Source organism: Cnephaeus nilssonii (assembly GCF_951640355.1).
Source record: "Cnephaeus nilssonii genome assembly, chromosome: 21".
Taxonomy (NCBI): domain Eukaryota; kingdom Metazoa; phylum Chordata; class Mammalia; order Chiroptera; family Vespertilionidae; genus Cnephaeus; species Cnephaeus nilssonii.
The window spans coordinates 5,901,538-5,927,831 of record NC_137092.1 but is presented as its reverse complement, the minus strand read 5'-3'; the positions used below and the strand labels follow the sequence as shown (position 1 = coordinate 5,927,831).

Sequence of the window (26,294 nt, the reverse complement as noted above, 5' to 3'; positions counted from 1 at the left end):
GGGAGACGTGGCAGAAGTCCGGAGCGGGGGGGGGGGGGGGGGGGCGGGGGAAGGGAGCAGTCTGATAAGGACGGAGAGGCTAGGGGAGTGCACATCACTTTATTAGAAAGTTCCTCAGGTTCACCCCTCACCAGTGGGTGGTGCTATACACAGGGCGGCCCTGCTCTCCCAGCAGAAAAGAAAATGCAGGCTGCTGGTCCTGCAGGCCACCCAGGGCAGACACGGGCAGCCAGCCTGTTGCAGATATCGGCCTCTTCCCTTTGCCGAGACCAAAAGGCCTGTCATCTCAGCGGGTGGCGCTGTCTCGGATGATGTGGGATTCAGATCTCCCAGACATCTCGGTCTTTCAAGATTCTGGGGTTTGCCGTCTTCCAGAGACGCACGCCTGTGCTTCTGCTTGGAATCTGGGGTCCAGTGGACTTAGATTTGAACCCTAGCTCTGAATACAAATGGGCTGTACTCGCTCTCCTTTGCACAGCACCCCAAACCTGGGAAGTCAGGAGGGGGTTGGGTGCCACGGGAAACACTCAGGTTTCAAATCCAGGTCAGCTTCTTCTCACTGGAGCCAGAACCCCCAGCCACACGAGGGTTGCAGAGACCTCTGACTAGGTGCTCTGAACCTGCCCAGCGGGGTTAGGGGGGCAGGCGGGAGAAAGGGGCTCGGCTAGCCCAAAGGCGGAGCTGATGGTTGGGCCATCGTCAGCCCTCCACAGACCCTGCCCCAGAATCCCCTCGGCCCCACCCTCCTGGGAACAGAGTTTAAATGCACCCACATTCCCTCATTAAATAGAACTCTCTTCTTGGCTTTCAATGTACAAGGGCTTTTATGAATTTGCTTTTGAAATTATTTGACGATGAGTAACTCGTTTAGTTTACTATTGGCTAGGATTTATTTTTCTTTTTTGGTCTTAGGATTGCTCTTCCATCATCCTGCAGAGTCTGGAACTCTTGCCAAAAACCCAATTTACAAATTGTTTTCAAATATGACATTTCTGTGGATACCAAACTTAACAAAGATTAAAGTTGACGTGCAGCTCAGCGCTCAGAAGGCACTGAAACACTTGTCAATTGCGACATTGTCCGTTTCCTATTCTGCAGCTCCCAAAGCTTTTCTTTCAGGTCTTCACCATTTCCCAGGCCTCAGTCGTAGGCCCCGCCCCCTGGAGAGAAACCAGGGCACTTGGATCCTCCCCAGCGCCCTGGAGGCACAGAGAGGGAAAGTAACTTGCCCAAGGTCACACAGCCAGAAAGCAGGGTGTGGCTCCAGAGTGAAGTCACTCACAACATTGGGCCATAGTTGTTCTCAACCAAAAAGAGCTATGATGGCAAGTGATGGTGAGGCTCACCATAGGCCAGTGAACAGGAATTAGGATTTATGTTTATAAATACTTTAATGAAATACGGAAAGATCTGTTAAAGTATTTGACAACCACAAAATTATACATATATCTCAACTCAGAAATACCTTCTCTAAAAATAACTGAAAGATATGTATAAATATATTTTAAAACACAGATCGCAGGCATGCAGATGATCAGCAAATGTTTGTTGCTATTAGTCAACCAGTGGGCTTTTTGCTGTTGTTGTTGTTCCAATTTTTGTATATTTTCCAATTTCTGGGATGAAAATTATCTTCTTACAAGGTAGGAAAAAAATATTAAGGCCTTACTGTTTTAAAAATATTCCTAACAAATGTTTGAAAGAGATTTCAGAGAACAAAAAAAAAAATCCAGAAGCAAATTGTTTAAAAAAAAAAAAATAGTGGGGAGCTTGCTAAGAAACTCTTGGAATCGGTAGTATTCTCGGGGCTGGGTCTCAGCACACACCGAGAAGACGGTACAAAGGACGAGAAAATGGCATAAAGGGTTCTATCACACGACAAACTCTGTGAGTGACTACGGAGTCCTTGCTGTCCTGATGCTGGCACAGGAAGCAGGCAATTCTTCCTTCCAAGGGACCTTCTAGAAAGATCCTCTAATCCTGCTGCTCCCTTGTTTTGCAAACGAAGAGAAGACAGAGCGCGTTATTATTAAATGTATGGAACTCCCTGGAAAGGAGTTCCCTTCGCCCTGGAACAGCAGCATCCTTCAGGCAGAGGGGGCCCAGGTGGGGTGGAGGAGCCTGGATGCTGAGCTCCCCTGGCTTCCGGTCCTGGTTCTGCCACAGGCCACTTGCACCTGCTGTTTCCCCAACAGAAACCAGCCAGGGTTGTACAGCCTCTAGCTCCTCAGCCAGCCCTGACGCGGCTCTGAAATGTCGGCTACAAGAAACCGACAAGAGAAGCCTTCTGCAGACTGGAGGACCCTGGGTCTTGGCCAGGAGCAGGCCTGGCCCTCCAGGGGCCCTCCGGAGGCGAGGGCACGAGGAGAGCCTCTGCCCGGGGACACTGGGCGAGTGTCATGCCAGGTGGCGGCTGGCACAGACGCAGCAGCTGGGCCAAGCGAGCTGACGAGAGGGGAGGCGGAAGCCAGCTTTCACCAGGCCTTCAATTACTCGGATCACGCTGTTCTAGGGCTAATTGCTTCCGAAAGAGCCGGCCTGTCCTTCACCCCACTCAGCAGCAGCAGCGACAGGCTTCTCGGTGCCGACCCAGGACCCTGCCCGGCACAGGGCACGCTCACTTCCCTCCCTGCGGGTGCTCCAGAAGTTGTGTTACACACGGGACAGAAGCCGAGCTGGTTCCATTTCCACGCTGCACCTTCCACTCACTGAATGGGGATCGGAGGGGGGGGCTGGAAATGGCCTTTTAAACAAGCGCCCCGAACGTGCGGGCGTCAGAGCGGGAGGCCCACGGCCCAGGTCTGCTTGTAAGCGCAGCCCCACCTCTCCGGATGGTGCCAGGGGCTGCAGTCGATGGGCAGTGTCCCCTGCAGAGGGGACGGCTGGATGAGGCCTGTGATGGCGGAGGGGTCCCCCCACGGGCCTCCCCTCCTCCCACAGCTTCCTGTGCACAAGCACACACCTCGGCCAGGCCCCGTCGCGCCCCTAAGAGCCCCGTCCTTCCCTCCACCGTGCTCCTGGCTTGACCTCAGCCGCCTGCCCCTCTCCCCACAGAGACCCCACCTGCCTCTTTACTTAAATACTCTTTATTTCTCATGCACTAGGAGGGACGGGATTGTACGAAACACTGCCTTTCACAGCGAAGGCCTCGGTCCACACAACAGCACGGGGACCAGCCAGGATTCAGGTCTGGTCAGAACTCTAGGGACCACATTGGAGATGCCACCCCAGGGCTGGCGGCAGGTCTAGGAGCCTCCAGCGGCAGTGGCCCCGACAGGGCACAGGAAGCGGACAGCAGAGCACAGGGCCCGGAGGAAGGACGGAGAAGGCTGCCGGGCACCGACCGGGCAGAGGTGGTGGTCCCACGCCTCCAAGGCCCAAGTCCAGGATGCCGGGGCTCCGCCCGCTCTCAGCCCAGCTCTGACCCCGCCGGAGCCCCCAGACCGCCAGCGGCCCCGTGCCCACAGCAGATGTGCACGGGCCCCACCTTGGACTTCAGCCACGTAAACAAGACGGGGGCTCAACTCAATCCCTGGCCAAAGCTCAGATGTGCCCAGGCAGGACTCCAAAGGCCGGAGGGGCCAGCCCCCCACAACCAGCCCTAGCCGGGCTTCGGGGGATCCTGGGACAGGGCCACCAGCAGGGCAGCCCTCAAACGTGGGCCCCGGGGTGCCACCTGAGCGGGGAAAGGGCGGAGCGCATCCTGGGCCCTGCTTCCGGGGGCGGCACGGAGACAGACAGAGGGCGGAGACGTGCAGGACAACAGAGGAGCACGAACACATGCAGAGGCCACGACAGGTGGGGGGGGGGGGGGGGTCCGAGGACAAAACGTGGTCAAGGAGCCGGGACGCGGGCACCGCGGGGCCAGGCTCACTGAGGCCCCGGGCTCATGGTGAGGCCCGGCTCCTCCGGGATGGTCTCCAGCGTCTCACTCTGCACGGCCTGCGTGATGAGGGCCAGCTCCTGGCACAGGGTCTCGTGCCGGTAGCCCACGCGGATGTCCGGCACGTTGGTGCGGCGGATGTCGTTGCCCTCGGGGCCCTCTTTGGTGTAGTTGGGTCCCAGCCAGTGGCTCTTCACCTGCAGGGGGCGGGGGCAGCGGCAGGCTGCAGCCGGGCTGGGGGGCCGGGCCCCGGGACCCCGGGACTTGCCAGCAGAGGCGGGGAGGGCGAGGGGTGGTACCTTGTGGGAGAAGCCACTCATGAGCACGCTGTTGCGGGCCAGCTCACACATGTCGCAGGAGCTGAGCTTCCACACCTGGGTGGCGATGCTGTATTCCTCCATCAGCGGCTCCTGCACAGGCAGGCTCCCTCAGACAGGCGGCCCCAGGCCCGGCGGCGCCACCCTCCCCTGGGACTCGCCTGGCATGCTGCACCCGCCCAGCAGGGGGCAGCACCGGCCCTGAGAGCCCCGTGCTGGGGTGTCCCTGCCTGCGGCCCCGGGTCTGACCTTGGTGAAGTGGAACTGCAGGGGGTCGTCGGTGGACAGGGAGACCATGAGGCCGCGGGACAGGTACTCGGGCAGCGGGTTGCGGTGGTAGCTGAGGAAGAGGCTGTTGTTGCTGAGCGGGGACATGGCGATGCCGATCTGGGCCAGGTAGTACAGGTACTGCAGGACCGGGGCCTGGCGGCGACAGGGAGGGAGGCCGGTCAGGTGCTCGGGGCTGGGGAGCACCGGGCCGCAGGCGTGGTGGGGCGTCCCGGCGGGGCCCGATCTGTGGAGGGTCGGTTACTGCCAGGACCCCGGCTGGGGCCTCAGTGCGGAGGCTGCTGAGGAAGATCACTGCGGGGGGGGCCCACAGGGTCGGAGGGAGGGAGGGGCCCCCGGGAGGGAGGCTGGGGGCAGCCCTGACCTTGCGCAGAAGCAGCCCGTGCGAGATGTTCTCGGCCAGCATGAAGGCCGACACCAGGTGGTGGATGGGCCCGGCCTCCCCGCAGTGCGGCCGCAGCACGAACGTGTGGAAGCCCCTCTGCCTGGGGGCGTGAGACAGAGTCAGCTCCGGGCTCCCTGCGCCCCGCCCCGCGCTCGCTGGGCTCCCAGCCCCCCGCCCGAGACTCTGGGCCTGGGACAAGGGGCTAGATTCCCGCTGCCAGGCGAGAGCCGTGGAGCCCCGAGGGCAGGGAAGCAGCCCGCAGGTCCGTGTGTGGGGCCAGAGGTGGTCAGTGTTGGGGGGCCCATCCCAGGGCAGGCCCGCTGGGGGGAGGGGCGGCCCCGCGGAGCCGCACCTGCGCAGGTGGTTCAGCGTGGCCATGTTGGCGAAGGTGTAGTACAGGTAGTAGGCGTAGGGCGGGTTGTCCTCCTCCACCCAGGCCTCGGGGAGGGGGCTCTCCAGGTTGAAGACGTGGTTCTCGGGCTTGGACTCGTCGTCCACGCTGTCAAAGCCGTCCACCTGGCGCGGGACCCTGGGGTCAGGCCCGAGCTCCCCCCGGGCCCGGGGCAGGCCATCTCCCCCAAACCCCCGCCGTGCGCCCCCTCACGTGCTCCAGGAAGAGGTGCAGCTCCGGGTGGCTGGCGGGGTGCACCGTGGCCTCAAACAGCGGCAGGAAGATGTTCTCCAGCATCTCCTGGAAGTTGGCCAGCTGGCCCTTGGTGCGGTACACGTCGCTGCAGGCGGGACGGGGACACACGGGCGCGGGCAGGGCAGGTCAGAAGGAAGGACCAGCAGCCAGGACAGGTCGGAGCCCGGCCCGAGACCACAGAGGCACGTGGGGACCGTACGGGGTGGGCCGGGCCGGGCAGACCGTGCGCGGACGCAGGAAGGGCCTCCTCCTACCGAGAGGGCTCAGCGGGGACAGGGACCGTCTGCCAGCCCAGGAGGCAGGCCCTCGCCCCTGATCTCGGCCCCGTCTTCCCGCCCGCTCCCCAGGACACTCACAAGAGGCGGGGCACCTGCACGAGCCAGCGCACGTTGGGGGAGTGCACGCGGTGCGTGACGGCCCAGCGTGCCAGCTTGTCCCACTCGTCCCTCGAGCGCCCGTAGATGGAGAGCCGCAGCTCCGCGTTCTGGTACTTGCTCTCCTCCAGGTCCGACATCACCTCCTGGAGACACGCGTGGGGCAGCTGTCACGCTCGGGCTTCCAGCTGCCCCGTCTGCACCCACCACCACGCGTGCTCACTCAGGCCCCCTCAAGCCCCTGACCCACCCGCCTCACCCACCGCGGGAGCCCCAGACACCCAGGCTCTCGCTCGGGCAGGGGGAGGGCCGCCCCCATACTTGGGCCCTGGCAGCCGGGCACCTCACCTTGATGATGTGAGCGAAATACTTCCCAGAAACCCTGTTGTCCGTCTTGATGAAGATCTCCCGGAGGACAGACTCCCCGATAGGGTTGTATTTGGCATTGAACTTGTCAAAGCGGTGGAAGGTGTTCCTGTCCTGGGGGAGACGGGCGGGTCACCCCTGGCCCCCGGCCTGCATGCTGACCCGGCCCCCGGCCCCCGCCGCTGGGACAGACCGCGTGCATGTCGAGGGTGTCCACGCTCAGGTCGTAGGCGGTGAGGTTCATGCTCTGGAAGACCTCGCGCAGTGTCTGCTCGCGGCCCTGCTCCACGTGCACGATCTCCTCCAGGTGCCGCTTCATCGCCCGCTTGATGAAGCGCAGGAGGTGCTTCTGGTTCATGCAGGACGAGGCGTGGATGTGCGTGTCCACCTGGGGGGGGCGGGGGCTGCTGGGTCTGGCGCGGCCGGGAGGCCGAGGGCCTGGGCGGCGGGATGGAGCGGCCTCCCCTACCTGGTACTGGATGGGGGAGGCAGGCTGGGCAGAGCGCGGCCCGGCCCCGGTGAGGACCCACCTTCCGGATGTTGTAGAAATCTCGGTGCGGCACCTTCTTCTGGGCGGCCAGCTCCTTCATCTCGTTGAGCAGCACGTGCATCTGGAACTTGGAGCTGAGGTACTGCAGCCGGCGGTAGCAGAACGACTTTCTGCAGGATGCGGGGGGACAGGGGAGGGAAGGGGGGGCGGCTCAGGGCCTGCGGGGAGGCACCAGGGAGGGTGCAGGGCGGAGGCTGCCAAGGGGGCAGGACACGGCGGGTGACTAGGACTCGGTGACTTAGAAGGAGACCAGCGACAGGTGTCTGGGCAAGGCTGGGGCAGCAGAGTCCGGGCTGGGGGGACCCACGGGGACTCACATGGGGCCGTTGATAATCAGGGCCATCAGCACATTGACGTCAGCCACAAACTCCTGCAGGTCAGGGTACGGCAGCTCCACCTCTGAGCAACTGGCACGTGGGGGGCTTGGGTGAGGAGAGCAAGCCAAGCAGGCCCTGCCAACCCCCAGCCAATGCAGCACGCCCCCCCTTTCCCCAGCACCCCCCACCCCCTCTTACTGTTCATCAGGCTCCCTGCGGGTGTAGACATGCACCACGCCCCGCACCATGCGCAGGCCCAGGCCCAGGTCCCCGGGCATGGTGCTCGGCTCACAGTGCTCGTACGGGTGCTGCTCCAGCGCCGGGGGGTGCACCGGGGCATCTGGGGGGGCAGGGGGGGTGGAGTCAGGGCTACCACGCACCGCCCAGCCCAGGGGCCCGCAGAGGGGAGACACGGCAAGGCCCCAGCAGGACGGATCCCGCCCCCGCCTCCACCCCCGCGCCCGGAGGCTGGCATGAGGCTGGGTGTGGGAAGGAGCAGGCGGGGCAGGGGTTCCTGGGCTCTGAGCTCAGGGAGCTGGGGACACCAGGGCCCTGGGCAGGGTTGGGGGTCCCACCGGCGGACACAGGGGTGTCGGGGCCCGGCTCGTAGGTCCGCGTCTCCAGAGGCTTCTCCGCCAGCTGCTGCAGGTGCCGGCGGGTGGTGGGGCAGAAGCTCTGCAGCGCCAGCGCCATGTACTTCTCCCGGATGAAGAGCGCCCGCACCACGCTCTTGGCCGCGTCCAGCAGGTCCGTGAAGGGCACCTGCCGACAAGGACGGGCGATCACTGCCCTCCGCTCGGACCCAGGCCAGCCTCACTCCCACCTGTGCCCGAGGGCCGTGACCTCAGAAACGCTCAGCCCTTTCTGCTCCCCCCACACTTCCGCCCCTGCAGCTTCCGGAAAAAAGCACCCTCTCAGCCTCACCCCCCGCTCCTCAAACCGAGGGAGCCCCCTGGCCCCAGCCTGCCCACTCACCCCGCACTTCTCCTCCCCGGAGATGGAGACGCGCTGGAATTCCCGCTCCAGCACCGCGTCGCGCTCCCGCAGGCCCCAGTCTCCCTGCCCCTCAGCCTGCTCCTTGTAGAGCCTGCCGGGAGGGGGTACAGGGAAGGGGTTGGAGCCAGCAGGGGGACAGGCCCCAGCCCGTGCCCGGATGCCCGCCCGCTGCCCTCCTCACTGGAGGTCCGATTCGCTGTCCGTCTTCAGGAAATCTTGCTTGGCCCGAAGCAGGATGTCTGGCTCCAGCCTGGAGGTGAGGGGTGAGAGGTCAGATGACGAGGGACGGCTCTGGCTGCCAGGTCCCTGCCCCCAGCTGGGTGCTGTGCGTGTGCTGTCACGGCCCCACGTGGGGGTGAGAAAGCACACCCACCCAGACACCCACCCGATGTTAAGCACCGAGTTCCGGCCACACTGACGGCGGGAGGCAGACCAGCACCGGCGGCCTGACCCCACGGCCCGTGCTTCACCCCCCTGCCCTGTGCTGCCTCCCGGTGGGCCCCAAACGGGGACGGAGTGGGAGAGGGACAGAGATGGAGCTCAGAAAGCATGCACCCCCCCGACACACACAGCTGCCTGGCTGCGCCCCCCGACACACACACACACACACACACACACACACACAGCCGCCTGGCTGCGCCCCCCGACACACACACACACAGCTGCCTGGCTGTGCCCCCCAACACACACACACACACACACATACACACACACACACACACACACAGCTGCCTGGCTGTGCCCCCCAACACACACACACACACACACACGCACACACACACACACACAGCTGCCTGGCTGTGCCCCCCAACCACTCACACACACATACACACACACACACACACACACAGCTGCCTGGCTGTGCCCCCCGACCCCCCCCCCCCCCCACACACACACAGCGGTCTGGCTGTGCCCCCCAACCACACACACATACACACACACACAGCTGCCTGGCTGTGCCCCCCGACCCCCCCCCCACACACACACACAGCTGCCTGGCTGCGCCCCCCGACACACACACACACACACACACACACACACACACACACACAGCTGCCTGGCTGTGCCCCCCAACCACACACACACACACACACACACACACACACAGCTGCCTGGCTGTGCCCGCCAACCACACACACACACACACATACACAGCTGCTTGGCTGTGCCCGCCACCCCAGGCTGCCTGCCTGCAGGGCTGGGCCCGGGCTCACTTGACATCCTGGCTGATCTGCCGCTCCAGGCGCTGTCTCCGCTCCTCCAGCTGCTCGATGGGGCTCTCCTCCGGGAACTCGTACGGGGCGCTGCGGAGCTCGCTCTCAGCCAGGGAGCGACTGAACAGCTCCTGGCGGCAGGAAGGACGGGTCAGCGGGCCTGGCCCTCAGCCTCGGGCCCTCCCTGGCAGAGTCCGGGAGGAGGGGAGGGGGCAGGAGCTGGGGTACCAGGAAGAGGCGGGGGGCCAGGGCACAGCCAAGCGTGGGGACAGCGTGGGGGCCGCAGGGGGAGGTGCCGGGCGGTACCTCGGCGATCTCCTTGCACTTGCCATCCATAGACGTGCGCAGGTCCAGCGGGAAGTGCTTGAGGCAGGGGGCGGGGCCGGGCAGGGACCGGGCGGACTGCAGTGGGGGGGCGCCCAGCCCACCCCGAGCCTCTGTGGAGACAGGACACCGGGTCAAAGGGTGCAGGGCAGCACCGGGTGCACGGAAGCCTGGGGCTCTGCCGGTCCCGGCCAGCCCCAGAGGCCAGCGCCAGAGGCCGAGGAGGAGGGAGCCTGCGTGAGGCACCCAAAGGCCCCCCCTTCAGTCGAGCACGGGGACCCCTCACCCACTCCAGGCGTGGGGGTGCGAGTCCCAAGGCTGCCCCTGGACCACGTGATTCATTCACTCCCGGAATCAGCATCTAGTCCGAGACTAGGGGCCCCTGCCTCGGGCCATGTCAGTACCCCCTACAGACAGGCACAAGTGTGTCTGCACACACGCACATCCACACACGCGTGCACACGTGCACACACACGCCCCAGCAGCGCAGAAGGACCTGGGGCCAACACCAGCGATCCCCAGCCCGCAGCTCCCGGGGCCGCGGTCGGGATCAGACCGGCCTCTGGACGGCACGTCCGCTCGGAGGGCAGGGCCCACACCCCGTCCCCGACCTAAGAGCCCGGAAGCCACGGCCGCCACTCAGCTCCGACCTGGGACCAGCCCTCGAGGGAAGAGGAGGTGCAGGCGGGAGGACCTGGTTGCAGCAGGAACCCTCCGGCCTCCCCGGAGGCCTGCCCTCTCCCCCAGGACCCCAGGGCTGCCAAGACAAGGCCTGGCCCCGGCCTGCCCCTCCCACTGCTGGCCGCCCCTCTAAAGGGAGCTGCCACAAACAGTCTGCGCCACTCAGAGGCCCGGGATCTGGGCCGGAGGCCCGGGAAGGGCCGGGGAAGAGAGCCACAGAGCAGGGTCTCTCCCGAGGCAGAACTCAGCTGCACCACTAGGAGGCTAGGCTGACAAGGCAGGCCTGGAGCCGCTGGTCCAGAGGGGCTGCCCGAGCTCCCAGTCCACCCCAGACGACCCTCCCGGGCTCCCGGCCCCGCCCTCCCAGCAGGAAGCTCTCCACACCCCCTGGGCTCTCCCAGCTCGGGGTCCTCCTCTCCAGCCCTCCCCTCCCCCCGCTCGGTGGCTGAGGGACAGACGGGAGGCTCTGCCCAGGTAGAGCGCCTCCAAGTCTCCAGCCCCTCCCCGATGCCCCGGAGTCCCAAGACTGGACAAAGGGAAGAGGAGGTGCCTGCCCCAGACCCAGGACCCAGCCCCCCTCCCCCTCATGCCTGCCTGGGTCCTACCTGCCGCGTCCAGGCCGTGCAGGCAGCAGCCCTGCGCCCCGTGCCGGCCTGTCTGCGGAGTGGCCAGCAGCCCTGTGCCCCTTGCCGGCCTGTTTGCCGAGTGGAGCTGTAGCCAGTCCCCCAGGACGGCTCAGGGGCCGGCACGGGCTGTACCAAGTGCAGCTGCAGGCAGGGGAGACCCTGGGATGCCGGTGAGCAGGGGCTGGGGGAGCTCAGGGGAGCCCGGAAACCAAGGGAAGGAGCATCATCAAAGTTTGGGGGTAAGAGGAACCCTAGAACTAAACAGGGCCCAGCCCAAAGTGGGGCCCCCAAGGGGGAGGAGCAGGGTGGGCTGATATGGGCAGGAGAGGCCGGCAGGGAGGGGCCAAGCCTCCTTAAAACCACAGCCCTGGGGTACAGAGTGGGCAGGACCTGGCTGCCCCAAGGAAGGGGGGGGGGGCAAAGAAAGGGGGCAAGCAGCCTTCATCGCCACACAGGCCACCCTCCTCCGCCCAGTGGCCGTCTTCCTAACCACTGTGCTCTGGGGCCCAGCCATGGGGTCCCTCGGGAGAGACAGGCCTCGCCTGGGAAAGGAGCAGCTGCCGGGGAAGCAGCTCAGGCCAGGCAGGAGAGCCGCTGCGCCTCCCCGGTGCCCCGCGGCCCTCCGAGACCCCCACCCCCCTGTGCCAAGCCTGCCGTTGGGGACAAGCCGCCCAGGTCGGGAGAGAGGTCTGGAAGAAGGGGGATTAGGACTTGGAGGACTTGAGGCTGACTGCTCCCGCCTATTCACAAGTCTCTACCTCCCGCAGGCTGGAGTCCCCGTCTCTAATGGGGTGATAAGCGGGTCGTGTCTGTCTGGCCAGAGCTGCCAGAAGGCTGGCAGAGATAAGCTGCCCCCTGATCTGCGATCAGGAACTCCTGGGACCCTCCAAACACGTCCCACACGCAGTCCCACCCACTGGGGAGGGTGGGGGTTCTTGGGCTCAGCACAGGCCAAGGCACCTGAGCAGTGAATGACAGCAAGGGGACACACTTGCCAGGGGTGGAGATGGGGGCGGGGTGAGGGGGAGAGACACTATCTCTAACTTGGAAGAGGGCAGAGAGGAAGAGGAGGGAAGACAGGCACCTGTCCCGCCCCCAGCACGTAAGACAGAGCCTACGGTCCTTGCTTGCCCACGAACTCTGACCCCACACAGCTCCCCACTTCTAACCCCTCCAGGGAGGCCAACCACAGGCCCGGGGGTGGTCTGTGAGGGGTCAGCAGGAGCTGAGTCACAGGCCCCAATCTCCCCTCCTCTCCTAGCGGGGTGGCCCAGGCCTCCACAGAAACGCGGCGGGTGGGTAACCAGGACAGGTTCCTGCCAGGCCCCCCGCACAGGGTGGCCGGGGGCGGCCGGAGGTGACAGACAGACAGTGACCTCCGCACTCCCCGAGGCCAGGCCTGGGAGACCCAGCCGCGTGCTGGTCCCTTCTCCCGGCGTCTGAGCCACTGCACCATTCGTCACACACCCTCTCATGGGGCCGGGGGTCAACCCAAAGCCAGCCACTCCACCAACTCCAAGATCCTTGACCTCCCGCCCACCCCCTTCACCAGGAGGCCCTCCCTCACGGCTAGGACCGCTAGGACCGCCTCCGTAGGCAGAAAGGTGCCCGAGGCTCTGACCACAAGCAGCAGATGCCCCCCCCCCTGCGTGTGACCACCCCAAGGTACAGAGACCTAGCCCCAGGGTCGCCCTCCGGATTGCAGAGACCTGAGCACAGAGAACACAGACCCAGAGCAGCACGGACTGCGCCAGCATCCTCCGTGTCTAAGAAAACACGGAAGGTGGATGGCCAGGCTACAGGCACAGACAGCCAGCAGGAGGTGTGTGTGTTGGGGGGGGGGGGGGCTGGCTTGACCTGGTCACAAAGTGGGGGTGGTCTTTCCTTAGCCACAAGGCCTGGGGTCAGCCAAGAGCAGGCCGGTGGCCCTCAGCAAGCACAACCCAGGCAGCCGGGCCCCAGGGCGCTGGCACAGCCGCACCACTGCCGGCTCCAAATGGTGCAGAGATGCCTCCCAGAGTGGGAGCCGAACCAAAGGGTGCGGGAGCGCAGCGGATGGGCAACCGCCCAGCCTGAGCCCCCCACGGCCCAGCCCAAGGACACCCCACACTTCCGACGAAGCTCACAAGACGGACCAAGCATGAGCCCACGACAAACGACCCATACAGTTGAGCCCCGGCCCTGGGACTCCCGGCAGCCATGTGTGTGTCCTAACGCCAACCCCCCAACACCCCCCCTTCCCCCGGGGACGGGGGCTGAGATCTGGGGTCCTGGAAAGAGGGCGGAGCCTCAGGAAGACAGCCTGAGCCTGCCTGGCCAAGGCCCAGCCGCCAGCAGGGTGGCCAGTCCACACCCCCCCTCGGCTCACACACTCCACATGCAAACAGTCCTAGCACATCCGCATGCTGACACGTGTGCAAATACACCTCTTGCTGCACCCACACCCACTCCCTGTTACCGAGGCCGGCGTCCCTGGCACAGAAACCGGTGACCCTCCACCTCACCTCTCCGCCCACACCACCTCCCACACCAGCTGTCACTGAGGACAAGGAGCACCCCGCAGAGAGGGTGCAGAGGGGGGCTCCTCCCGCTGAGGGGGCCAGTGGCCAGGCGCGAGGTGCTGGAGCGGAGCCAGGGCCTGGGCCAGGATGCACACACTCACCCGGCCCCGCAGAGGCGGCCTGCGGGTTGGCACGCTTCTTAAAGGGATATCTGGCCTTGGGCTTGCCTGGGCCGGATGGATAGGATGCCATGGCTCCGGCCGCGGGGATGGCGGGGGAGTCGGAGCCGCACCAGCTGGGCCAGCCGCTGCCACATCCAACCCCTTCCTCCGCCCCGCCCCCAGCGGGAGTGACTGAGGCAGGAAGCCGAGGCCCCGCCGGCGGAAGAGGCCCTGGCCACGATTTCTGAGGTTGTCTAGGCAACCTCCCGCAGGGGGGCCGCCATCCTGCCCGCGATCCCTCCCCTCCGCTCCCCTCCCGCCCTCATCCCGGGAGAGACGGGGGCCTGGGGGGTGGAGGTGCGGACGCGGCCGGGAAGGGCCGGCCCCCAGCACGCCACCCACCCGCCCTGGAGCCCTCGTCCCCGGGCGAGGACTCAAAGTCCAGGCGAGGGGAGCGGGTCCAGCCCGCCCGGGAGAGAAAAACAGAAAAATAAACAAGAGCCCAGTGCGAGCCCAGCGCCCATGTGGCTCCGGGCAGGCGCAGCCCGGGAGCCCCCAGCCCGAGGGGGCAGAGTCCCCGGGCTTTCCTTCTCTCCCTGAACCCCAGCCCCAGGGCCGCCCAGCCCGGGGAGGAAGGGGTAGAACCCAGAACCCCCGTCCGGTGGGGAGGGGCCCGTCCTGGGGAAATTCCACTGCCCGGCCACGCCGCCTCCTCGGCAGGAGGGGAGGCCTGGGGCGGGGGCTGCTTCCCTGGGGTCTGGGAGGAAGAGGCGCGGCGTCTTCCCTCGTTTTCCCTCCGTCTCTGCACACCAGGCTCAGCTCTCCCGGCCGCCCCCCGCCCCCCGCCCCCCGAGGCGCTGCCCGCCTTCCCCGGGTCCGCAGGCTGCGCTGAGACCCCCCATCCCCGCGTCGCCCTGGCCACTGCCCGCCTCCATCCCAGAGACCCCCCCCCAAAAAAAAAACACAGACACACACACTCACCTGAGGCCATGCTGCCGAGCCCGGGGCGCACCCGGGAGGCCGCCAGCCGGGGTCTGCACAGCCCGGAAGCCCGGGTCGCGAGGGAGGGGGCGGCAGCTGGAGCCCAGACCCCGGCCAAGCCGCTCCAGGAGCCCCCGCCCCGGCACTGCGATGGGGGGAGGAAGGCTGCTCTTTCCGAACTGCCAGCTGGCAGGGGGCGGGCCCTGCGGACCGGGGCCGCTGCACCGGCCCGGGAGACCCCCGGCCCCGCACCGCAGGCGGGCAGGCCACGTGCTCCCGCCGAGCCGGGCGGGCCTCGCCTGGGCTTCTCTGCACTCCCTCGGGGTGTCCGGGGACCGGCCCCCCGCAGCGGGACCCGGGGGGGGGGGGAGTTACGCAACAGGTGCGACCCCACCGAGACCTGGCCCGCGCCGTCCCGCGTCCCCGCCGCCCAGGCCCCGCCCCCGCGCGGCCGGCCCCGCCCCCGCCATCGCCGCTCTTCCTGGCACCACGTGGGCCGCGGCCCCGCCGTCCGCCCCGCGGGGCTCGGGGCGCGTTCCGTGCGTCAGCCTCCTCGCCGGGCACCGGGATGGGGCAATCGCACTACCTCACCGACGGCGCTGTTGCCCCACGTCAACACCCGGTGAACGATGGCTGTGATTGCTGTCCCGGGACCCACTTTTAGCCGGAGCCCTGCCCCCGGCATTCTCACCCGGGGTGTCTGTTTCCTCCTGGCAGGCGGAGGCAGGCAGGGTGTGCCCGGCAGGCCGGCTCCCCTTCCCACATTGGCTTCTATATTTGTGGGTTACGAGCTTGGGCTCTGTGGCCAGAATGCGGGGTTCAATTCCGGACTCCTCCGCCTACTTCCTGGCCGCCTTCGGGAGAGTTAACTTAACTCAGCGGAGCTATTTTCGTCTGTAAAATGCGTGTAAGGGACCCCGCTTTCCGTGCTGGGGGTGAGGATACATGAGCTCATCTAAGCGCTTAGCACAGGGCCCGGCCTGTAGTTACTGCCCCGTCAATATTTGTGTTTTATGGCCTTGGTTCCCTATGAACACTCCCACGGGTTGATTCACCTTGCAGCCCACAAAGAAGTAGACTTGGGCTGTTTGGGGGACTACAGACAACACACACACACACACACCCGCCCCCCAACCAGCACCCTCACTCCCAAGTGGCTGAGACTTGCTGGGGAATGTCCCCAGGACGTCACTGAGCGTAATTAAGTCTATTCGAGGCCATTAGCCTTTTCCCCATTTCTCCACCTTGTGGGAGCCCTTTGCCCCCCACACCCAGTCGTACTAATGCTGTTTGTCCAGCTCCTCCCAGGTCGCACCACCCCCACAGCCAAATTCCTCCCCAAACTCTGCCTCCCCCATCTCTCTGCAGGCTGCAGGCTGGACCCTGAACCCTCGTCTACCTGCATCTGCTGTCACCGCCGCTGACCCCTGCCTGCTGCTCCCCACGCTGGACAGACAGACAAACAAAAAAGGCCTCGGTAAACATGGGGGAGGAAGCTCACCTCACAGAGAATCCATACAACTAAACGAGGACCAGGAGAGAGCGCGTTCACCCACTGACTCAGCGGAGATTGAGGGGGAAAGGTCCTAATGGAGACAAGAGGCGTTAGGGAGCTGGGAGACACGCAGACACTGCTGGGGGCATAAGCATGGACGTCATCTTCTGAGAGCCGCTTCGTAATGCAAGAGCAAGAACCTTTTAAAAATTCATATGTTTGACCCAGTAATCTCCTTTTCCAGGGAATTGTGCTTCTAAAAAGAGCTGCCCGCGCCTGGCCAGTGTGGCTCAGTGGTTGAGGGTTGAGCATCGACCTATGAACCCGCAGGTCGGGGTTTCCCGTCAGGGCACATGGGAAAGTTAACTTAACTTAGAAGGCATCATTGATGTTTCTCTCTCTCTCTCTCTCTGAAATTAATAAAAATATATATTTAAAAAAAATAATAAAAATAAAAAGAGCTGCCGGAAAAGCCTGCATGAAGTTGTCGGTCACTCCAGTGGCTATCAGACCAAGGGCTGGCCAGTAAGGGGATGTTCACATAGGTCACCTACATACCATGAAACGCAGCCATTACAAATTATTCTCGGAGAATTTCTTCCCCAGGTGGAAATGTGTACAATGTAAGGTGAGATGAAAAATGGATGTTAAAATCGGTGCACGCAGTATGGCCCTAATTGGGTGACGTAGGAAATAAACACACCAAGACGTTCACAAATGATTACCTGTGAGTGGCAGAATTAGGGCTTATATTTATTCTCTTCTTTATACTTACCTGCATTTAAAAAACGATCGACAATGCCTATTCTTTACTTCTATAATCAAGGGAAAGGGGGAAACCCAAGTCTGTAACAATCTTTAACGGCCTCCATCACCCACCCCCTCACTGACTCTCCTGCGTCTCAGCCCCAGACTAAATTGGTCTCGGAGCCCTTAAGGCATTTCAAGGCTGTTGGGCTCCCAACAATAAATAGTAGAACACGTTTTAAAATTACAAACCCAGCACCGGGTAACCCCGTAGAATGCCCACTCTATTCTGATAAAATGCAAATTTTGACATAGTTTTTTAAGGGGTGGTACCTTGCCCTGGGCCAGGTCTCTTTAGGATTCCCCCTTAATCCAGACCTACCGACCTATTTACCTACCTAACCAGCCCAGAGTTTGCAATCCCTGCCTCCACCCTACCAGGCAAACCAGTCCACTAGTCCCTGCACGCTCCTCCCTATTCCCACGAGCCACACACCCTTCACCCTGCCGCCCTCCCCGCTTCCAGGCCATCAGGTGCACTGTCTCTGCTGGGAAGTCTGCCCTGATTACAGCTCAGCGTCAACCTCCCCACCTACACACGCCAGCAAGAATCTGCGTGGGGTTCCCGTGTCTGCGTGGGACAGAGTTTGGGAAACCAAGGCGTGGGCCTTCCCCTAGGGCCTGGGCTTTTTTCGTGTCGGGGCATCAATGTCGTCTTGGCGCCTCTGGGACCTCCCCCCAGCTCTAAACACAGCTTCCTCCCCGCCTAGCACGTTTACCAGATGGCTCCTGACATGGCCCTCCCTCCCGGACCCCAGGCCGCCCTGACGGTGTGCCCCTCCATTCTCCCAAGATCTGCTTCTCTGAGCTCCGTCCGGCCTGAGCTCGTGTGCGATGTCAGCCTTCCATCCGGGCGAGACCACCCTCTGCAGATAGGAGACTCGGAAGAGAACACCTTGGGCCTCAAGAAGATCCTGGGCCAGGACCACCTCTCAAGCCGTACTCCATGCCTAGATCCTTCTGGAACCAAGCTATTCAGCTCCCGTTTCCCGGCTTGTCCCAGCAGCCGCCCACCCCCATCCCAGGCGCCCAGCGTTGTTTATGGCACCAGGCAGCTGTGTCCCTTTGTACTTGTTTGTAAGTCTCCCACGAGTTTTAGCCAAACACTGTCCTTCCAGGCCCTCGCTGGCTAACCCCAATTCCCTTTCCTGTGCAAAGCTCCCAGCCTCCCCTCTGGCACCTCACTCTCCCTCCATCCAGTCACATCAGACCTCCTAGGCTTCTCTCTTTAAAAAAAAATATATATATATATATATATTTCTTTTTTATTGATTTCAGAGAGGAAGGGAGAGGGAGATAGAAACATCAATGAGGATCAGCTGCCTCCTGCACGCCCCCAACTAGGGATCAACCGAACCCGGGACCCTTCAGTCCGCAGGCCGACACTATCCACTGAGCCGGACCGGCGAGGGCTTCCCCAGGCTTCTCCGAGCACACTGTGTACCCTGCGCCTCACGCCTTCCTCCTCTCGCGCTCTCTCCTCTCCCGGAAATGCCTGTCCCCCGTTCCCACTGTGTTCTGCTTCTCCGGTGAACGTCTGTCCGCTCTACGATCACTCCCTCCTCTCTCCTGCTGTAGAATGGACCAGTCTGACAGTCAGCGTGCGAACTGCTGTCTTTCCTCCTCCCGGGGTGGAGGCTAGCTTGCCACCGCTCCGAATTCTCCAGCACGTGCCCAGCGTTCCTTCGATCAGGTTGTTTCTCGGTGAGTTTACCCCGCCTCTGCCTGTGGGCCCGACGGGCCTGAAGGCGGTTCCCCGTTCTTCGTCTCTCCCCCTCTCCCACGCCAACTGGGACACGGCGGTACGCAAGTCCCCCCCACACCACGGGGTGTCAGACGGATCCCGAGATCGCCCCTCAGCTCAGGAAACAGGGTCACATTCATTCGGGAAGCCCTGGCTGGTTGGCTCAGTGGATAGAGCATCAGCCTGTGGACTGAGGGGTCCCAGGTTGGATTCCGGACAACGGTCCATGCCTGGGTTGTGGGCTTGAGCCCCAGTGGGGGGCGTGCAGGAGGGCAGCCGGTCAGTGATTCTCTCTCATCATTGATGTTTCTATCCCTCTTTCCCTTCCTCTTCCTCTCTGAAATAAATAAATAAATAAATATATTAAAAAAAAATTCATTCGGAAATGGTGATGCTTTTTTCACGGAAAAGGATTTGGCTGTAAGGGCTGTGAACTAGGACACCTGAGCGCCAGCTGATTCTGATGCGAAGTCGTTCTTAATCCTGAGGCAGTGCAGGGACTTCGGCCTGGGAATGAAGAAACACCGAGTGGCCCAGAAGCCAAGCGAAGACCGTGGTCGGACGACGGACGTGAAAGCCGCTGTTCCCCCTGCACGAAGAGCCAGCCCCGCAGCCAGGTGCGAGGGCCTCCCTTTCCTCTGCCCTGCCTCCCTTGTGCTCGAGCGTGATCCTAATAAAATCTGTCTGAACCTTCCTCGGGGGTCTCCTCTCCATTTCTGTCTTGGGGACCCCGAGAACCTCCACGCCGGTACCATGTCGTGGCAACTCAGATGGGACCCCTTGTGTCCCTGCGGCAGCAGGACGGAGCCAGAACACAAGTCAGAGTTGGCCTCAGCTGGCTGGACGAGGGGTCAGACCTGGGCCTTTGACTCAGCGTCAGTGTGATGGGCGGGTCTGCCCCCGACGCTCCCAGCCCTCTCCTCGGCCCAGACAGCTGTGGGTCCTGCCAGTGTGCCTTTTTCTCTCCCCTGGGGATTGTTTCGTCTTGTCCTTGTGTTCCTGAAAGTGGGTTCAAGTCCCCCTGTGGCTATCCTGGGGGGCAGGCAGGTTGCTTCCCTCGGTCCCACCCGAGGGGCTCAGGTCAGAGTCCCAGACGCTGTTTCGTGTTCTGTTTGTGTGTTTGTTTCCACGCAGTGAGACGGACTTGCTGACACCCTGGCTACTTGCTGGGCTACTCCCTTCAACACTAAAAACATTCAATATTGAGGAAAAAAATCAATATTGGTTTTCTTTTGCAATGTGGTCTGGCCCCAATATTGTCTTGGGGATAAAAAAAAAAAAAAAAAAGGTAACTATGGCCCTAGCTGGTTTGGCTCCGTGGACAGAGCGTCAGCCCGCAGACTGAAGGGTCCCAGGTTTGATTCCCGTCAAGGGCACATGCCCAGGTTTCGGGTTTGATCCCCAGTGGGGGGCACGCGGGAGGCAGCTGATCAATGACTCTCTCTCATCAGTGATGTTTCTCTCTCTCTCTCCCTCTCCCTTCTTCTCTGAAATCAATAAAAATGTATTTTAAAGAAATTTTTTAAATGGTAACTATGAAGGGACGTAGTCCTGAGTGAGCGCTCTGCCCGCGGTTCAGTGACCCCGGCCAGTGGCGAGCGTCCAGGCTCTTCTGAGCTGGCTGTTCCAGAGCCGGCCCTGCCGTGCTCCCCGCTGACCCGGCAGCGCTGACCAACAGCGCTTTCCTTTTACGGTGAGAAAACGAGGAAATCGATCCTGGAACTGTATCTGTTATTTGTTAAGTCTGTGTCTCAGCCAGGCTGTAGGCTTTTGTTTTCCACTTGAAACTGGTTTTAGATTTGATCTAGAGCTGGCAAATGAAACCTGAAAGTACTGACTGTCTCGGGGTGGGGGGGGTGGTGAATGCAGGTATGAATGTGTGTAAGTGAAATATGTTGTTTCTGTTATTTGTTTTGAACGGTGTGGCTTTTAGGAACTACATTTCTTGGTGACCACAGCAAACGCCTTTGTGAGAGCTTTCTGACCCCGGAGCGCTCTCCCTGGGGTCCCGGGAGCAGGTCCCAGGGGCCTGGGGACCTTCACACCCTCCTCCGCCGGGGTTTTCATGGGACATGGCAGACAGCGGGCCCTGGGAGCCGGTGGGGGCTGCCTCTGTCAGTGCCCGGCGGAATCCACAAGGCAAACGGTCAGAGTTCAACCCACACCTCCCTGGGTTCTATTACCACCTCATTAACATGTTTGTCCTTTAAAGACCGTCACTGTTGAGTCTGATGCTTTTGCAGCAAATATATTTCATCTCCAGAAAGATACATGGAGAGGCCTCTGGCTTATTTTAAAATACAGGTTTCTAAGAATTTTTGGATCAGATCTTTAAACTGGGTGAGGATTTATAGAATGCTAAGGAACACTGGCAGGTGACCAAATAAACAAGAATTAATTATATGGGGCCTCAGAGCCTGACTGGTTTGGCTCAGTGGATAGAGCATCAGCCTGCGGACTGAGGGGTCCCAGGTTCGATTCCGGTCAAGGGCATATACCTTGGTTGCGGGCACATCCCCAGCGGGGGATGTGCAGGAGGCAGCGAATCGATGTTTCTCTCTCATCGATGTTTCTATCTCTCTATCCTTCTCCCTTCCTCTCTATAAAAAATCAATAAAATATATTTAAAAAAAAAAATATATGGGGCCTCAGAGGGAGGGGAGGGGAGGGTGGGGATAAAGGGGAGAGATCAACCAAAGGACTTGTGTGCATGCATATGAGCCTAACCAGCGGTTAAGGACAACAGGGGGGTTGGGGCATGCGTGGGGAGGGGTGTGGGATGGGAATGGGGGGATGAGGACAAATATGTGATACCTTAATAAAGAAATTTAAACCAAAAAAAAAAAATTAAAAATTAAAAAAAAAGAATTAATTATATGGGACTGAATGAACTGAGAATGGTTGTAATTTTTATAACTTTTTGTTGGAAATATTGATTTTTAACCTTTTTGTTTTCTGGGTATAAGAAAGCTTGTTTTCTCTTAAACTACCTATGACTTACAAGAGTTTGGTAAATTATATCCCTGTAGACAATAGTGAAACATTTATATTTTCCTATCTAATCCCGCAGAAGTTTGGAAATTCTGAGTGAGTATCATCATTTTCATGGGAATATGGTTGTTGGCATAAATGCTATAGCAATCTCTTCTCTTTAAAATGGGACACAATTGGAAGCTTTTGATGAGGCTTCGACTGGAATATCATGTTTAAAAGAGACACACGTGGCCCTAACCGGTTTGGCTCAGTGGATAGAGCATCGGCCTGTGGACTGAAGGGTCCCAGGTTCGATTCCGGTCAAGGGCATGTACCTTGGTTGCGGGCACATCCCCAGTGGGAGGTGTGCAGGAGGCAGCTGATCGATGTTTCTCTCTCTTATCGATGTTTCTAACTCTCATCCCTCTCCCTTCCTCTCTGTAAAAAAAAAAAATCAATAAGATATATTTTTTAAAAAAGAAGGAAAAGAAACCCACTTTAAAAATAAAAAATAAAATAAAACGAAAGAGACACACATAGACTCTGGATCTCACCAAAAAGCTCGAAGGAATTAAGATTGACTTTGGAGGCTGATAAAAGCCACGCGGAAAGCAGCCTGGTCCCTGGCTTAGATGGGTCACCGCAGTCTTTCCAGGTGAGAAAGCAAGGTTGCGTTCCTGGGAAACAGCAAAGAACCTGAGGACATTGCGAGAACCTGAGCAATTCACCCACATTGCCCGGCATTGCAGGAAAGGGCTGATGGCAGCTGTGGCTCGGCTTCTTCTCTCTCTTCTCTCTCATCATCACTCGGTCCGGAGGTTCCTTATGAAAGTCCAGCAAAGCAGACTGCAACAGAGCCTCTGTGATCAAATGCTATTCTTTTTTTTAATACATTTTTATTGATTTCAGAGAGGAAGGGAGAGGGAGAGAGCGATAGAACATCCGTGATGAGAGAGAATCATGGGTTGGCTGCCTCCTGCACGCCCCACACAGTATTGAGCCCGCAACCCGGGCATGTGCCCTGACCGGGAATCGAACTGTGACCTCCAGGTTCATAGGTGGACACTCAACCACTGAGCCACGCCGGCCGGGCTCAAAGGCTATTCTTGTCGCACTTATGAAAATACCCGGCCAAATTTATTAACACTCGGCTTAGATAGTGAGTTGGCCTTCACTTGGCTATCTTTGATAAAATGGGGGTGATTGTAGAGAGAGAAAAATGCGTTTTAATAGAAACTATAATAGATCTCTGTAGATATCAGGCTCTAGTGCTGTTTACTGTCACTTGGTTTGTTTTGTGTGCCACTTACAAACTGGGCTAGATCCTGCATTCTTCCAGTTTCCTCCAGTATCTGCCCAGGACTCTCCAAACAGTTTCCCATTGTCCTCCCATCCTTTGCCTTGGGATCACTGAGAACTAATACTATTTTTTTCTGAGCCTTGCCATTACAGACTGCAGCTAGACGAACCCCTGTAAACTTCAGAGAAATCACAACAGGCTACCTGTTTAAAAGGATGTATACCCTGGTCCGGCCAGCGTGGCTCAGTGGTTGAACATCAACCTATGAACCAGGAAGTCACGGTTCGATTGCCGGTCGGGACCACACGCCTGGGTTGTGGTCTTGATCCCTTGTGGGGGGCGTGCAGGAGGCAGCTGATCAATGATTCTCTCTCTTCTCTCTCATCATCACTGTTTCTATCTCTCTGTCCTTTCCCTTCCCCTCTGAAGTCAATGAAAATGTTTGTGTGTGTGTTTTTTGTTTTTTTTTTAAAAAAGGAGTATGCTCTGAACACCAGCACTCAGAACACAATGCTGCTGTAACTGCTGGTAAGAGGTCTCCAAAGCTGAAATAAATGGTGTTAACAACGAGGACCTATCCAACATAAAGTTCTAGGTATTTTGAAAACGTTCGTTCATTTGGTTGAACCTTAAGCAAGCAACCACTCAAAACTGAAAATAAATGCAAAATCTTGCTAAAACAAACAAAAAAAATACAACCCAAATCAAACCTTGGAATCCATTCATGGTTTCCTGCCTTCACTTACCTGGCTTCCCCTCTGGAGCCCCAATGGACCTCCTACTCCTACTAGTATTGGGGCCTTGTCTCTTTAACCTTCCCGTAGTTGGTCTCTTCCAGACGGCAACAGTTCCATGTTAATGAAGCCGATGGTCATGCCAGGCTTCCCGCCCACCCCAGACAAGGAAGACCGGAGCCGTTGCTGCTCTTCACACCGGACAGCGAGAGAATTTTATTCCTCCCTCGCTCAGCAGGAAGCAGTCACAGGCTACCTCTGACCCGAATCCCTTAAGAATAAGGAGGATAAAGCCTCCCAGGGGGAAAGGAGGCAGGACAAGGACTTGGGCCCAGGAATGAAAAAATACCAGACGGCCAGGAAGGCACGTTAAGACCAGGCGGCCAGAAGATGTCGAAACCACATCTGGAACATGCCCAGCTGACCAAGGTTTGTCCGCTCTGCAACCTTCCCGGGGTGGCGGTAATGAGCAACACCACCATCTTGCCCCCACAGCACGGGCCGGAGATAGTTGCCAAGCAACCCAAAAGAAGGAGGAAGTACCCCACCCTGACATGTGAAATTCCACCCCCTGGACCCTTCACAAGCCGCCTTTTCCAGCAAGCCCATCTTTCCTTTTGCACAAGCCCGCCTTGTCCCCAGCTGATAAAAGCGGCCAAACAGAGCCAGCCATGCAGCCAGCTCGGGACTGCTTCCCTTGTGCTCAAGTGCGAGCTTAACAAAATCTGTCTGGAAACTTCCCTGGGGTTTCCTCTCGATTTCTATCTTGGGGAACCCCAAACCCCAATGCCATCGACTCTATGAGGACCACCTTTATCTGCTTCTGTCCACTCCCCTCTGAAATGGGGATGGCACCTACATGGTCCACCGACTCCCCCAGGGCCCCGAACCCCAACGCGATGATGAAGCAGAGCTGCCACTGGGAAGGCGCAGGAGCTGGAGACAGGAGCCGGGGGGGGGGGGGGGGGGGCGGGGAGGTGGGGGGCGCGGGGGAGGCAGGTCGCTGGCATCAGCGTGGTGCATGCGTAGTAGCGGGTCTGTGCAAGCAGGTGAGGATCAGGAGTTCCCTGGCTCAGCTTAGTCGTGGGCAAGGGGAGCCAGCCGGCCAGGAAGCACACAGAAGCAGCGCGGAAGTTTGCAGAGGTGGCAGCTGAAAAAGGAACAAGCGCGAGCGTTTTCCCCCGGGTGTGAAACCAGTCAGGTTCCTTGAACAAGGCAAGGGCTGCTGCTGTGATCAAGATCCTGCATGTGCCTTTTTTGCCCAAGTGTTCTTCCTTGGGCTGCTTGTGCGAGGGTAACAGAAAGATCACGTGGCATGTCTGTTTACTACGCTTTATGACCCTGAACAAGTGACTTAACCCCCAAGTCTCAGCCATCCGGTCTGCAAAATGGGGCCAAGAGCCCTCAGCTTGAAGTGACTGTGAGAATGAATGGCTATGAGCCCCATAAACTGTTCAGTCCCGTCCCTGGCTGTTCCTGGCTGTGACTGGTGCGGGGCACAGCACAGCTCTGGCCAGGGGTGTGTTACCAGGATTGCAGGTAGGCGAGGGCAGGTCTTACTGAAACCTTATAGCCAAGATTCCAGGAGAGTCACCATTTCAAAGGCACTCTCCTGTTTTCCCTCGTCACTAAGCACGTGCCCATTTTTGATTGGGAAAACAGATCACCATGGACGGCACCTTGGTGGCTGCCTATTTCTCCGTCAGCCCCGACAGTCTGGGCCCCAGGCCCAGTGCTTCTCAGTCAGATCCCCAGATACGCAGCTGCAGGGCGGCAGGAGGAGTGAGATGGTCGGCAGGTGCTCAGGGCTCCCGGCAGGTGGGAGACCCAGGTCCTACCTCCCCTCTCTCTGTCCCACAGGCCACTGCTGCTCTACCCCAGCTCTAAAAGGAAAGGGAAATCCTTTGAGCTCAATGGTTCCCTAGTTTGGCTGCACATTAGAATCACTAGGGAAAATTTTAAAATCTTCATGCCTGCCGAAACCGGTTTGGCTCAGTGGATAGAGCGTCAGCCTACGGACTGAAAGGTCCTGGGTTTGATTCCGGTCAAGGGCATGTACGTTGGTTTCGGGCACATCCCCAGGAGGGGGTGTGCAGGAGGCAGCTGATCGATGTTTCTGGCTATCTCTCTCCCTTCCTCTCTGTAAAAAATCAATAAAATATATTTTAAAAAAAATCTTCATGCCTGGCCCAGCTGGCGTGGCTCAGTGGTTGAGCATTGACCTATGAACCAGGAGGTCAAGGCTCAATTCCCAGTCAGGGCACATGCCCGGGTTGCAGGCTCGGTCCCCAGTGGGGGGCATGCAGGAGGCAGCCGATCAATGATTCTCTTTCATCACTGATGTTTCTATCTCTCTCTCTCTCTTCCTCTCTGAAATAAAAAAAAAAAATTTTTTTTTAAAAAGGAAAGAAAAATCTTCATGTCTGGACTGCATTCTAGACCAATTAAATCAGTACTATTATTATTATTATTATTTTTTTTTTTTAAAAAAGCTCTTTACGTAAACTCCAATGTACACCAAAAGTTGAGAACCACTGTTCTGGATCAGTGCTTTTCAAACTTGCCACAGGACCATAACTCCTTATATTAGTGTGAAACACAGTTGTCAGGCTCTGGAATTAGCATTATTAC

The 26,294-nt window shown here is 59.8% G+C and overlaps 1 protein-coding gene across 3 annotated transcripts; it reads right to left on the bottom strand.

Moving 5' to 3' along the window:
• Positions 1-805: 805 nt before the first annotated feature.
• Positions 806-15,048, bottom strand: AMPD2 (adenosine monophosphate deaminase 2). 3 transcript variants are annotated; one of them, XM_079760782.1, is made up of 18 exons: positions 13,630-13,735; positions 9,643-9,773; positions 9,337-9,467; positions 8,304-8,372; positions 8,102-8,213; positions 7,702-7,888; positions 7,325-7,466; positions 7,127-7,216; positions 6,790-6,919; positions 6,453-6,647; positions 6,242-6,373; positions 5,876-6,039; positions 5,478-5,604; positions 5,226-5,389; positions 4,853-4,973; positions 4,450-4,623; positions 4,183-4,293; positions 806-4,080 (listed from the first exon to the last, which is right to left on the bottom strand). In XM_079760782.1, exons 1-18 carry the CDS (start codon positions 13,718-13,720, stop codon positions 3,871-3,873), a joined length of 2,481 nt encoding a protein of 826 aa, XP_079616908.1. In that variant the 5' UTR covers positions 13,721-13,735; the 3' UTR covers positions 806-3,870. The 3 variants fall into 3 exon arrangements, with proteins under 3 accessions (XP_079616908.1, XP_079616909.1, XP_079616910.1); XM_079760783.1 differs by lacking the exon at positions 13,630-13,735 and adding an exon at positions 14,611-15,048 and having other exon boundaries at positions 809-4,080; XM_079760784.1 differs by lacking the exon at positions 13,630-13,735 and adding an exon at positions 10,947-11,554 and having other exon boundaries at positions 809-4,080.
• Positions 15,049-26,294: the final 11,246 nt, after the last annotated feature.

Bases quoted from the DNA above. Each gene is read 5' to 3' on its own strand.
- AMPD2 (XM_079760782.1), bottom strand. From the start codon at position 13,720: ATGGCATCCTATCCATCCGGCCCAGGCAAGCCCAAGGCCAGATATCCC. The intron at 8,214-8,303 runs GTGAGGAGGGCA...CCCTCCCGGCAG, and splicing joins GACAGCGAATCGGACCTCCA to GCTCTACAAGGAGCAGGCTG. The intron at 4,624-4,852 runs GTCAGGGCTGCC...TGTCGCCGCCAG, and splicing joins ACGGGCTGCTTCTGCGCAAG to GCCCCGGTCCTGCAGTACCT.